Source organism: Ceratotherium simum, chromosome 3 (genome assembly GCF_057802395.1).
Source record: "Ceratotherium simum simum isolate JZ-2026a chromosome 3, ASM5780239v1, whole genome shotgun sequence".
In the NCBI taxonomy this organism is placed as follows: Eukaryota; Metazoa; Chordata; class Mammalia; order Perissodactyla; family Rhinocerotidae; genus Ceratotherium; species Ceratotherium simum.
The window spans coordinates 47,844,011-47,858,071 of record NC_141902.1 but is presented as its reverse complement, the minus strand read 5'-3'; the positions used below and the strand labels follow the sequence as shown (position 1 = coordinate 47,858,071).

The 14,061-nt window shown below is 40.0% G+C and overlaps 1 protein-coding gene across 5 annotated transcripts in view; it reads left to right on the top strand.

Moving 5' to 3' along the window:
• MYO5A (myosin VA) overlaps positions 1-14,061 on the top strand; it is a 187,860-nt gene that overhangs the window by 30,931 nt on the left and 142,868 nt on the right. For 4 of the 5 annotated variants that reach the window (XM_087427348.1, XM_087427339.1, XM_087427360.1 and 1 more), the window contains exon 2: positions 549-635. The exons of the other annotated variant lie outside the window; for it this stretch is intronic. In XM_087427348.1, the coding sequence (XP_087283474.1) occupies positions 549-635 (87 nt within the window). The remainder of the gene's footprint in view (positions 1-548; positions 636-14,061) is intronic. 5 annotated transcript variants of the gene reach the window in all.

Sequence of the window (14,061 nt, the reverse complement as noted above, 5' to 3'; positions counted from 1 at the left end):
TAAAAATATTCATAATAATTGATTAACATCAAATGTCAAGTCAGTGTTTGCATTTCCGATCGTATGGTAAATGTCATAATCTTTTTACAGTTTGTTTGAATCAAGGTTCAGATATTGCAATTGGTTACTATTTAAGTCTCTCTTAATCTGTAGATTCCCTCTCCTTCTCTCTTTTTTTTTTCCTTGAAATTTATTTGTTGACATACTGGGTCATTTGTCCTGTAGAATTTCCTGCAGTCTGGTTTTTGCTGATTATATTGCCATGGTGTAGTTTAGTGTGTGCCTCTGTAAATTGGTAGTTGGATTGAGAGGCTTTTTGTGTGAGCTTTTGAAAGCCCAATGCCTTCATGTGTCCTGAGGCTATACCTTAATTTCCATTGGATTAATGTTTACCAAGCACTTTGAGGTACTTGGATAAAAGGGGCTCTAACAGTAACTATCTTTGTTTTCATTAGCATGAGACTAGATCTTCTTGGAGCCTGACTCACTGCACTTTGGAGAATCCAATCAGAAGTACATGGCTTAGTGTTCATTCCTTGTCTTTTCAGGTACTAACCCTGGCAGAGTCCCCTGAACTAAAGCTGGCTTTAATTATCTACGGTTGGTTCAGTGCAATGGTGACCAGATACTATGATGTAGGTGGAAATGCAGTTTTTTAAAGTTTATCTTACTATGTTTTTTTAAGACCCTAAAACTTAAAATAGAAAACATCAGAACCCTACTAAAATCTATAAACCCCAAGATACATTAATTTGTTATGCAACAGAATCCTTCAGTATCTGAGTAACTAAGTTCTAATTAATGAGTTATTAAATTCCTCTTTCTTCAACTCTGTAGGAATAATCTGACAGCAAGGGTCCAATGTAGTTGGACACAACTACATTGTGCCTTTTTGAAATGACTGTGTGTTTGCGCATTTAATAAACATTTAAAATACAAATGTACATTTTTTAAAAAATTTTATTTTTAATAAAATACACAACAAAATTTCCCATCTTAACCACTTTTTTTTTTTTTTTAAAGATTTTATTTATCTATTTATTTCCCCCCAAAGCCCCAGTAGATAGTTGTATGTCACAGCCGCACATCCTTCCAGTTGCTGTATGTGGGACGCAGCCTCAGCATGGCCGGAGAAACGGTGCATCGGAGAGCGCCCGGGATCCGAACCCGGGCCGCCAGCAGCGGAGCGCACGCACTTAACCGCTAAGCCACAGGGCTGGCCCATCATCTTAACCACTTTTAAGTGTACAGTTCAGTTCAGTGGTGTTAATTACATTCATATTGTACAAGTAATCTCTGGAACTCTTTTCATCTTGCAAAACTAAAACTCTACCCATTGAACAACAACTCCCAACTTCCCCCTCCCTCTAGCCCCTGGCATCCACTTTTCTACTATCTGAGTATGAATTTGGCTACTCTAGGTACCTCATATAAGTGGAATCATACAGTAGTTGTCTTTTTGTGACTGGCTTATTTCACTTAGCATAATGTCCTCAAGATTCATCCATTTTGTAGCATATGTCAGAATTTCCTTCCTTTTGAAGGCTGAATAATATTCCGCTTTGTATATACTACATTTTGTTTATCCATTCATCTGTTGATGGATACTTGGCTTGCTTCCACCTTTTGGATGTTATGAATAATGCTGTTGTGAACATGGGTGTACAAATATCTCTTAGAGACTCTGCTTTCAATTCTTTTGGGTATATACCAAGAAGTGGAATTGCTGAATGGAATGGTAATTCTGTGGTTAATTTTTTTTAAGAGCTGCCATACTGTTTTCCATAGCAGCTGCACCATTTTACCAACGGTGCACAAAGGTTCCTATTTCTCCACATCCTCTTCAAGACTTGTTATTTTCTGTTTTTTGACAATAGGCAACCTAATGGTGTGAGGTAGGATCTCATTGTGGTTTCGATTTGCATTTCCCTAGTGATTATTGATGTTGAGCATCTTCTCATATGCTTGTTGGCCGTTTGTATATCTTCTTTGGAGAAATTTTTATTCAAATCTTTTGCCCATTTTAAATCAGATTATTTTTGTTGTTGAATTGTAGTTTTTTAAATATATTTTGGATATTGACTCATCAGATATATTTTCAAATATTTTCTCCCATTCTCTGGGTTGCCTTTTCACTCTGTTGATTGTGTACTTGGATGCACAGAAGTTTTTAATTTTGATGTAGTCCAATTTATTTTTTTCTTTTGTTGCCTGTGCTTTTGGTGTCATATGTAAGAAATCATTGCCAAATCCAATGTCAGGAAGCTTTTCCCTTTGCTTTCTTCTAAGAGTTTTGTAGTTTTAGCTCTTACATTTAGATCTTTGATCTATTTTGAGTTAATTTTTATATGTGGTGTAAGGTTAGAGTCTAACTTCATTCTCTGCAGTTACACTTTTACACTGTGGTTTAATGATGCAGGAGCACACCATCTCGAAGGTGGGGGAAGGGCTCTCAAGTCACTTATACTATTGACAACGGCTTACTGTGGGAAACTTGCCTTAATATTCCTCCCATGGGCAGTTGTTTCTGATCTATCTCATTTTTCCCCAAAGAGTCTTTCTAAGTTTTAAGAAGGTAAGAGAAATTGTTACATAATATTTATTAATTATTAAGTAGTAATTATTTATAACTTTTAGCTTGGATTCTTAAACTTCTTTTTTTTTTTTTTTTAAGATTTTATTTATTTATTTTTCCCCCAAAGCCCCAGTAGATAGTTTTATGTCATAGCTGCACATCCTTCTAGTTGCTGTATGTGGGACGCGGCCCCAGCATGGCTGGAGAAGCAGTGCGTCGGTGCGCGCCCGGGATCCGAACCCGGGCCGCCAGCAGCAGAGCGCGCGCACTTAACCGCTAAGCCACCGGGCCGGCCCTTAAACTTCTTATTATGAAAAGTTTGCAAACATACACAAAGAAAAGAGAACAGTAAAACAAACCCCCAAGCGCACAGCTTCAACAAATGTCAGCATTTTGCACATCTTGCCTCATCTGTTCCCTTTCCCAACTTTTTTCTTTCTGGAGTATTTTAAGGCAAATCCCAATCATTTCCTCATTTTGCTCATATTTTATGTTTAATGTAAACATATAGATTTCTGATCAAATATATATTATGTCGGAGTGTGCTTTTCTATGTACTTTGTAGTAGAATACTTGTATAATCGATTCATCTTGTTGTAGACCCTGGGACTAGGACCAGCAGCATAATTTGGACATTTGAAATTGCTTTAGAGTTTTATGATTTTGCATATTTGCTTTATGGCATTTCTTTGATCATATCTATAGCTAATATGCTGCCTAAGCCTCAGGAACCCAAATCTCAGTTATAACATTGCTCTTTTGGGAAAATATGAACTGCTTTACAGTTCTCCATGTTAGAATGTAGTTTCCAAGAGTTCATTATTTACAGATATCAGCTACATATATTTATCAACTACTATAATGAGAACTCACAGGAAAGATTACAAAATTACGCTTTTCTTTTTTTACTTTCCCTTGGTGTTTTGAGTACTAGTGGATATTATGTGACAAGACCAACTACCTGATCCATTATTCTTTCAACCCCTTACTTTTTTTAACTGGAGAATTTAATAAAATTCAATAAAGTGGGGGATTTTTTGCTACAGAAGAAGTACTATGTGGAAATTAAGAATTCAAAAACACATGACCATTGAATTGAGAAATAATCAGAGCCTTCATCCAAGGTTAGAGTGTTCTTTTTTGTTTTTGTATTGCCTGATTGTCCGTTGCTACTGGAACCCAAAGGTGGGCTCCAGGTAGGTCATCTCAGCAGGCTATTAGCAGTAGGGCTGTTTGGTAATTGAGGGGTGGGGCTAAGCGGGGGTTGGGGGTGTTGAGAGCTCTTGTACAAGTAAGTTGATTCCTTCAATCAGGGAGGAATTTAGACTATATACAGGGTCTGGAAACCCAAGAATGATGGCAAGGATAATACAAAATTAAAACCAGGAAAAGCCATACGTAAAACTCATTTTAGTGCACTCTTCCGTACGCGCCTCAGATAAATGGTTTTATGTCATATAACCTATTTCTGTTCTTTGAGAGCCCCTAAATTTTTAGTATCGACGTAAAAACTATCAGAGTCTTCTGTAAAGGTATTTAAGAAGCATTCATACATAACACAAATACTGATTCATTACTTTCTTAAGAAAGCCCACATTCCCCATGCTGACATTTCAAACTCTGAATGTCTACTTTGTTTGCGTGCCTAAAGGGGTGTATCTTGGTGGGGAATCTTGCACAGAGCCTTGATTATGAGCATCTGATGACTGCATGGGGCATGACGGTGGTTAGGTGTGCACACTTGGCCTTTAGAATTGGCCCCCACCTCTCTCTCTTAGCCTTTCAGTGAAGCAACAAGGGAGAAAGTGTAATTCTGTTTTTCTTTTTAACATCATCCTTATTTTTCTCTGCCTGTATTATTTCCTTTTTATTCTTCTTCTTCTTCTTTTTTTTTTTTTGTGAGGAAGATCAGCCCTGAGCTAACATCCATGCTAATCCTCCTCTTTTTGCCAAGGCGGACCAGCTCTGAGCTAACATCTATTGCCAATCCTACTCCTTTTTTTCCCCAAAGCCGCAGTAGATAGTTGTATGTCATAGTTGCACATCCTTTTAGTTGCTGTATGTGGGACGCGGCCTCAGCATGGCCAGAGAAGCGGTGCGTCGGTGCGCGCCCGGGATCCGAACTTGGGCCGCCAGTAGCGGAGCGCACGCACTTAACCGCTAAGCCACGGGGCCGGCCCCTTTTTATTCTTCTTTTTTTTTTTAAAGATTTTATTTATTCATTTTTTTTCCCCCCAAAGCCACAGTAGATAGTTGTATGTCACAGGTTCACATCCTTCTAGTTGCTGTACGTGGGACTCGGCCTCGCGTTGGACGGAGAAGTGGTGCCTCGGGGCGCGCCCGGGATCTGAACCCGGGCCGCCAGCATCAGAGCACGCGCACTTAACCGCTAAGCCACGGAGCCGGCCTTATTCTTCTTTTTGAAGAATTTTACCTAAGTTACTATTTGAAAAAAAATCTGCAAAATGCTTTCCTTTATTTGTTTTCTTTTTTTTTTAAACATTATTATTATTATTATTATTATTTTTAAGATTTTATTTATTTATTTTTCCCCCCAAAGCCCCAGTAGATAGTTGTATGTCATAGCTGCACATCCTTCTAGTTGCTGTACATGGGACGCGGCCTCAGCGTGGCCGGAGAAGTGGTACGTCGGTGCGCGCCCGGGATCCGAACCCGGGCCGCCAGCAGCGGAGTGCGCGCACTTAACCGCTAAGCCACAGGGCCAGCCCCCCTTTATTTGTTTTCAACAGGAAAAGACTCTCATGATTTGTTAATGGGTCCAATCTCTTTAAAAATGTGAAGAAAATAAAACTACTAATTATAACAGGATGCCTTCTCTGAGAAGGTGACATTTGAGTTGAGGTTTGAATAAGAAAGCTCCTACTAGCACTGTGGAATGGATGCAGGATGAAAGTCGGGGCTAGACATTCTTGGGTCAAATCCCCGCTCTGTTTAACTAGCCATGTCGTCTTGGCCAAGCTATCTTACCTTACCCAAAACAGGGATGATAATGCCCAATGATAGGGCTATGTAGGGTAAAACGGACCATGGTTATTTGACCTGCTTTTCACATTTGATCAGGAAGAGAGGCCTGGACCTGGCAAGCAGAGAAGAGCCTATGCTATCATCCTGCTATTCCACTCCCACTCTCATCCACACTGCCCCCTCACAAAGTTTAACACAGAAACTTGTTCATAAGAGGGACTCAATGAATACATATTGAATTAAAATTTTATTTGCAAATGAATCGGAAAGATGTAGAAGAGGAATGTGATTTAAACAATTTGTAAAAATGAAAAACAATTTACCGTGGAAATATTGGTAGAACTATGTCCTCCTGACTGCTTGTTTATGGTGATAATTAGCAACTTAAAATAATTTTATATAGTTGCTTAATGCCAGGCTCTTGAAATCATTTCTGAGGGTCAGCCTAAAGGATTTGCCATAGTATTTTCAAAAGAACGACATTCAGAGCTGACAAATAGGTTTGCTTGTTGTTATAGGAAAGATTTAAATGTTAAATCTTTTCTTAAACATTTTCTTAAATGTTAAATCTTACCATAATGTTAAAAAACAGGGCAACAATCTTTATTCTTGTCTTCTCTGTTAAAGTTGTGGGGCTTTTTCTACCAAAAGTTTTTTTTTTTTAAAATAGTTCAACTACTCCACTTCCTGGCTGTGGTGTGTAAAATTACATTTGTGTGGTAGAAACATGTATATTAGTATCACTGCAAGAGGTTACTTAATAAATCTAAAAAAAGAAAAAGTGCAAAGATTATGCTGATTTATGTTTTTCTTTTTATTTCATTTCAGTACCATTGGTCAGTACTACCTAGGGTAAGAATTTATAAAAAGAGACCTTGTTATTCGAGAATTCACTATCTCATGATCTAATCAGAGGTTTCATGTAGAGGTCAACTGACTTCTTTTAAACAGGCTACTTAACTCATGTGACAAAAAACTTGAACTCTCTAGGGGTCCCCTTAATTTCAGTAGTATTTGTGAGTGTGCTTTTCTTTGTTCAAATTCAATACCCAAATTGAATTTTTGACATCAAAATGATTCATCACCTGCCAATCTTTTTTCACATAGCGAACTCTTATATTTTATTCTCTTTTAAAGATTAGTGTTCTATCATTTACAGATCATTAGTAGAGGAGGAGTAATTTAAAGTATTAGGAACTTCTGTGTCAGTTGAAGACTGTCTAAAAATGAAGATCATTTTTAGTGACTTAGGTACTTCGTAGCTGTGAGAAGTTCTGTAATTATCCAACTCAAACTGTTTGTTATGATTATTCCAAAGAACAGACAGTTTATTCAATTAAAAAAAGACAGTATTCAGTCAGAAAATATTTGGAGGAATAAGGAAATATCTACAATTTTTGGTTCTGTCTATAAAGTTGTTTTATTAATTTAGGAACATAAAAATGCACTCTGTATTCTGTGGCATCTCATATAATGACCAGTTTGGAAGATTTAGATCTGCAAAAACCTGTGAAAACTGAAACAGTGGTCAGAGTTCAAGTTTATCTCCTGCCCCGTCTTTTTCTGGTGTGGGGGAAGAGGGAGAATCCCCCTCTGCCCTTTCCCTTAAGGTTGTTATGGCTGGCCAAATAATTAACAAGACAGGTTAAAATAATACCAAGTTTAATAACATGTATACATGGGAGAAACCAGGCACACTGCGTTTCTCAACACAATAGCAGAGATTCTCGTCTTAAATACCATCTTCAGCTAAAGACAAAGGAGGATGTTGGGGGTGGGGGTTGTCAGTTACAGGAGATTACCAGTAAAGCACAGTAAACAAGAGTAAGGTTATTATGCAGATTTAAGGCCTCACCTTTCACATTGATAAGTTTCTAGAAATGAGATCATCCTCCCTCTTCCCAATACAGAGAGGGAGATAGCTTTACAAATGGAGATTTCCCTTATAAATGTAAATGTTTGTCTGGCAACTCCTTGCAGGGCCATCTAGAGAATGTGGCCAGAGAGACAGAATTTTTGATAAGATGGGCTTGTTGGTGCCTTTCCTATTGTAACATCTATTTTACATTATATTAACAGCCATCAGATAGAAGATCTGTTCCAGGAAGGAGCCACTACATCAAATTCTTTAGGCAGTTAGTGGGGGAGGTCAAATGTCCGTCAGAGAAAACAATCAAGGTAAAGAGATATATTTCAGGGTGGCCAAATCTTGATCTCCCACACTAGTAATAAAAAGAACTAGGAGGGTAAAATATTTTTCTCCTGAATATTCACCTCCTCCCTCCCCAGCTGTTAGAACAGATCCACATTCTTATTTTTTTACACAGGGGTGTGTGTGTGTATGTGTGTTCTACTGTAGCTACCCAACTAGCCAGAGTCTCTTGTGTTCCAGTTCGTTTCATTCTAATTCAACTGTACTTTTGAGGAAAATGTAATACATAAAAAAGCAAGGCACATCTATAAAATATTCTACTTCCTACAGTTGTGATAGAATACTTTTTTTAATTTTTATTTTTTTGTTTATTGTGGCAACATTGGTTTATAACATTGTATAAATTTCAGGTGTACATCATTATACTTCTATTTCTGCATGGATTACATTATGTTCTCATGTTCACCACCTAAATACGAATTACAATCCATCACGGCACACAGGTGCCTAATTATCCCTTTCACCCTCCTTCCTCCCTGTCATAAAATACTTTTGATGCTGCTTGTATTGAATGAATCTAGTCACTTTAATTTTTCTTAAAATGGGGCTTCAAAACTTAGTTACCTTTCTCCCTGGCCCACTTGTTCGTGTGTTGGAGCACAGCAATTACAGTGTAGACTAACAAATCTTTGAGGAGAGATAAAGAATGTGGTCTCTCTAGTTCTGACTGACTTCCTAGGGAGGTTTCCAGGCTACCCTGGATGCTTCCTGATTGGGAGAGGGCTGCCTGCAATTGTTTTAAGAAGGGATTAGCAGTGCCAGAAGCAAGGCTTTTGGTCAGAACTATTTTTTTTTTTTTTAAAGATTTTTTTTTATTTATTCAGTTTTTTTTCCCCCCAAAGCCCCAGTAGATAGTTGTATGTCATAGGTTCACATCCTTCTAGTTGCTGTACGTGGGACTCGGCCTCGCGTTGGACGGAGAAGTGGTGCCTCGGGGCGCTCCTGGGATCCGAACCCGGGCCGCCAGCATCAGAGCGCGCGCACTTAACCGCTAAGCCACGGAGCCGGCCCCGGTCAGAACTATTTATTTCTATAGTGTGACATTAGCTGTCAGACCAGACTATTTTTCCAAATCACCGTGTTATAATAATAAAGGATGAAGAACCACAGTTAGGGCTATGATAAGGATATAGGTAGAGCCATAAGCTAAAGAAAAGGTTCATCTAGTTGGGAATGGACCTTTAAATCCTTACCGCTTTGTCTTTTAAGGTCTCATTTGCTCAATTAAAATGTGTTCAGAACCTAGGACATTGGAGAATGGGAGACAGATGTTTTTCTAAATTGGGATTGCAGTGGGTGGAGAAGGAGGGGTGAGTGCTGAGAATGGATTTTTCAGGAATGTCTAGGTGTGTCTTGACTGCTAAAGGCCTTACACACCTACTTTTTATATCGCCAAGAATCTACTACCACCCAGATGTTAATTTTTCTGTCTCCTACTCCTAAGACTTCTGCCAAGGCATTGCTACTGTGAATTCACAGTGCTTGCCATACCCACAGTCCCCTCTAAGGATAACTGTCCGCTGCTCCAGCACGCCTGCTGAGGGACCATGTGACTGAGCCCCGCTGGCCAAGCTGACTGCACCAGTGGAGGCCCTGACACAAGGATAGCTCACTAACAGGCTGGCAAGGGTCTTATGATGTTGCCTAGCCTCAGAAGTTCTGTCTGAACAGAGGCAGTAGTATTTAACTGAGCCATTCAGATGTTCTGTTTTGGAAATTGCAAGTGAAGGAGTATAGTAAAGAGTGGTGTCGACACGTGGACAATAATGACCCCATTAGCAGTGGTACATCAGGAAGGCCACAAATGTCTACTGCTGAGCTTCCTGGGCTTGCCCTGGAATCAACACTTTGCTTCGGTTTTGGTCTCTGAGACTCAGCCCTTCTCTGGTTCCTTATCCTTTTGTTTCCCCTGTATTCTTAATATATGTGTGCCCTTCCTGTCCTTCACGTGAACAAGCTTAAGTGAGTCTCGGCCCCTTGTAATCATAGGAGCCCAATCATAGGCCCTTAAATGCCTGGAGGAGCAAAAACAGGTCCGTGGTCCAGAGGCGTCAGGCGTCAGAGTCACCTTGAGGGCCAGGAGGTTAGGAACCTGGGCCTCAGCCTCCCAGCCTTGAGCTGCTTCAACTTCTATAGTAATCGGCCAGTTGCTTTTTTTTTTTTTTTAACAGATTTCATATTTTAGAGCAGTTTTAGCTTTACAGCAAAAATGAGCAGAAAGTACAGAGAGTTCCCATATACCCCTGCTCCTCCACATGCACAGCCTCACTTTTTGTTTAAAAAAAATACACTATGAACAAAAAAGCAGTGTTAGAGATATCAAAAGGATACATTTCACCTTGTTGAGTTGTTTTTGGTGTGAGTATGGTATGTTTTTAGAATTTATGCCAAGTAGTTTTCATATCTGCCTCCCTTATTAAGCTCGTTGCTTCTGTTTTCTTACACGTATTGAGAATCTACTCCAGCCCAGAGTTCCTGTGTGTTTCAATGTGGAATTGTTAGAGTATGGATCGTGTTGACTTCCTTTTCTCCCAGCTCTGGGTGTCCTCTTCCCTCTTCAGCAGCAGCAAAGGACTCGAGCCCACTCACAAGAAACAACCACCAGGAATAGAAGTTCAAGTCCTTCCCAGTTCAGAGTTTCCTCCATGTGGTGCCGTGAGGAAAGACAGAGTCACAGATAATTTCTCCATATGATCTCAGCCTGTGTCTTCTGTAGAAACCCCACCCTAGCTCTTCTCTCTTGTGGTCAAAAAAATACCAAAACTGTCAGCCGCTTCCTCTTTATTATGCTGGCATCTCCTAGTATCCTGCTGAGTGAGCCATGTTCTTGCTGACTGTGTCATGTTCTTATAATTCTACTGATGCATTGTATTCTGTTTCTGCTAACAAAATGAGTGTACAAAACATGCCCAACATGCATAACCACATGCTCATACCTTTTCCTTGATGAAAGCTCTAGCCAATTTTTCATCATCAAGTATTTATTGAACACCTACTATGTGCCACGTCTTTCATGATCTGAGTTCTCGGTATCTCTCTGGTTTCCTCTTATTTCTTGCTATAGTGATTCTAAATTGCTCGTTATTCCTCACATGTATTTCATTCTGTCTCATCTTAGTGCTTTTACTCACACTGTCTCTGTCTGGGAGAGGCTTCCTCCATTTGCCTTGCTAACTCCTGCTTGTCCTTCTAGCCCCTATTCAGGTACCCTCTCCTTCAGGAAGCCACTGTATGCTCCATTCCTTTGCCCAAGCTGGGTAAGGTTTGCCTCCACTGGGCTCCCACGGCACCTTGTGCATACCTCCGCCACCACACTTACCTCTTCATAGGGACTGTATCTGTTTGTGTCCATCTCATCAGCAGACCCTTGAGAGGAGGGACAATGTCTTACTCATTTTCGTTTGTGCAGTTCTTAGAACAGTGCATGGAATAGACTATACACATAATAAACATTTGTGGAACCAAATAGAATCAGTCATGGTATAATGTCAAATAGAAAATCTTGTAGAATCTCCAGGCAATCCGTGGTTTCATTAAACATTATTTTTCATTGCTAGAGACCATTTACTCAAATCTCCAGCAAGGACGTCCCTAGCATCCATTGCAGCAGTATGTCAGTCATGAGCTATAAGGACACCACCTGGTTTTTACTACAGGGGCTGGCCAGGATTTTGGCAGTGTGGGTAAATGTGCTTGAATCTAGTGCTAGTCCTGACCTCCAAAGTCAGTCAGTGGACATGATTATGAAGACTCTTAATACAATGAGTACGTACAGTGTGGTCCAGCACATGACCAAATGCCATGGTTCTCGCAGACCCTCCAGTACCCCAAGTGGATGGATGTAAGGAAACCCAAGCCCAGCTGCTAGTGCTGATGGGCTGTATCCCAGGACCTGGACCTGCACTTGGTGTAGAGTCAGTACTCTGTAAATACTTGTTGAATGAATGAATACATTTGGATAAATGGATTTACTTATATGTGAAGGAAGCTATTATTTGGCACTTTGTAGCTCTGTAGATTTTGATTGTGCTGGAGGCACAGCTAAGAGTTGAAGCTAGGGGAGATGATGCTAAGGAAAGTGTTTTCTCATGGGACTCCTCATACCGCACAGTCTCCAATGATAACTCTGTCTACTAGGCAAAAAGAGTGTGGGAAACTGAGTTGTTGCAATAATGAAGTGGAATTTTATCTGGGTTTTGATTTTGCATTCCTTTTGCTGTCTGTGCAGCTGTACAATTTCTTACAAAACTGTTTGGTCTGACTCAGAGGACAGAGATGGGGAAGGAGAAGGGGAGAGGAAGAGCCTTAGGACTTGGGGCTCAGGGCATCCTGGGTCTGCTGCTGGGTCTAGTCTGAGCCAGCCTTGTAGTCTAGGTGTATTGCCCTTGGAGCTTTAAGTTTCCTTGGGAATGAGATGTTTGGACCAGATCATCTTTAAGCTCTATTCTGGTTCTGAAATTTCACCCTCTCTGTGGGGTTTGAAATAGTTAGGGGTTTTCCTAAATTCTGCTGGTGTTTCCTGGGTGGGTTAAAAACTAAATATAAATAGATCAAATTGTAGATGATGCAGTTGAGATTCTTTGAGTTTTAGCTAAAGACTGCAATTGTTGACAATCAAGTTTCCATGTGATTAGTAGTAAATTCTCATTTCTTCTTTCACACATGAAAAATAAAATAGACTTGCTGTGGAAAATTAAAGGAGCCAAATTCTTTTCTTTTTTTGTGAGGAAGATCAGCCCTGAGCTAACATCCATGCCAATCTTCCTCTTTTTTTTTTTTTTTTTTTTTTGCTGAGGAAGACCTGCCCTGGGCTAACATCCGTGCCCATCTTTCCTCCATGTTATACGGGATGCCGCCACAGCACGCCTTGACAAGTGGTGCCTGCATGCGCGCCTGGGATCCGAACCCTGGGCCGCCAGCAGCGGAGCGCACACACTTAAACCACTACGCCACGGGGCCAGCCCGCAAATTCTTTTCTTTTCATAATCACTATTAATTCCTAGAACCAACACTGTGATTGATATGAAAAGACAGGTCTTGTTTATATAAAATGACAAATTTGAACAATGTGGGTAACTTTTTTTAGAAGACTTTTTTTTTAGAGCAGCTTAAGGTTCACAGGAAAATTGAGGGGGAGATATAGAGATTTCCCGTATACCCCTCTGCCCCCACACGTGCATAGCCTTCCCCATTATCAACATCCCCCACCAGAGTGCTACATTTCTTACAATTGATGAACCTACATTGACACATCATAATCATCTAAGTCCACAGTTTGTATTGCAATTCACTCTTGGTGTTGTACATTCTATGGCTTTGGACAAATGTATAATGACATGTAACCATTGTTATAGTATCATACAGAGTTTTTCATTACCCTAAAAATCCTCTGTGCTCTGCTTATTCATCCCCCTCGCCCCCCCCCTTGGCAACCACTGATCTTTTTATTGTCTTTAAAGTTTTCCCTTTTCCAGAATGCCATATAGTTGGAATCATACAATATGTAGCCTTTTCAGATTGGCTTCTTTCACTTGGTAATATGCATTTAAGTTTCCTCCATGTCTTTTCATGGTTTGATAGCTCATTTCTGTTTAGTGCTGAATAATATTCCGTCGTCTGAGTGTACTAGAGTTTATTTATCCATTCACCTACTGAAGGACATTTTAGTTGCTTCCAAATTTTGGCAATTATGAATAAAGCTGCTATAAACATGTGTCTGTAGATTTTTGTGTGGACATAAGTTTTCACTGTCCTCATGGTCTATTTTATAGTGAAGAAAAAGTGCAGGATTGTATGAGAAAGCATAACAGAGGGGCTTAATTTAGATGGAGAGGTCAGGGAGGTTCTTTCCAAGTAATAGATATTCAACCTGAGATGTGAAATATAAGTGGAAATCAGTCACACAACCAGTGAGGCTAAGGCCAAGAGAAAGCATGAGAGAAAGTCTTAAGACTTGAGGTAGCATGGATTGTTTAAGTAGCTGAAGGAAAACCAATGCAGATGGCCCTTGGTGGGGTGGAGAGAGGGGCTAAGCAGTTGGATAGAGGAGACTGTCATGAGATGAGGCTGGCTCTCCAAAACCTTCTGGAGGAAGGTGCCAAGTAATGCAAGGCTCTAGAGGGTTATGTGAATGTTTTATCCCAAGTTATTATGGGTTTTAAGCAAGAGTGAGTCATCGTCATATTTTTCCATTTCAAATAGATCGCTCTGGCTGCTGAATAGAGAATGGTGGAGTGAAAGCTTGATAGAGAGCTATTTCCAGCATCAGGATGAGAGATGATGGTGCTAG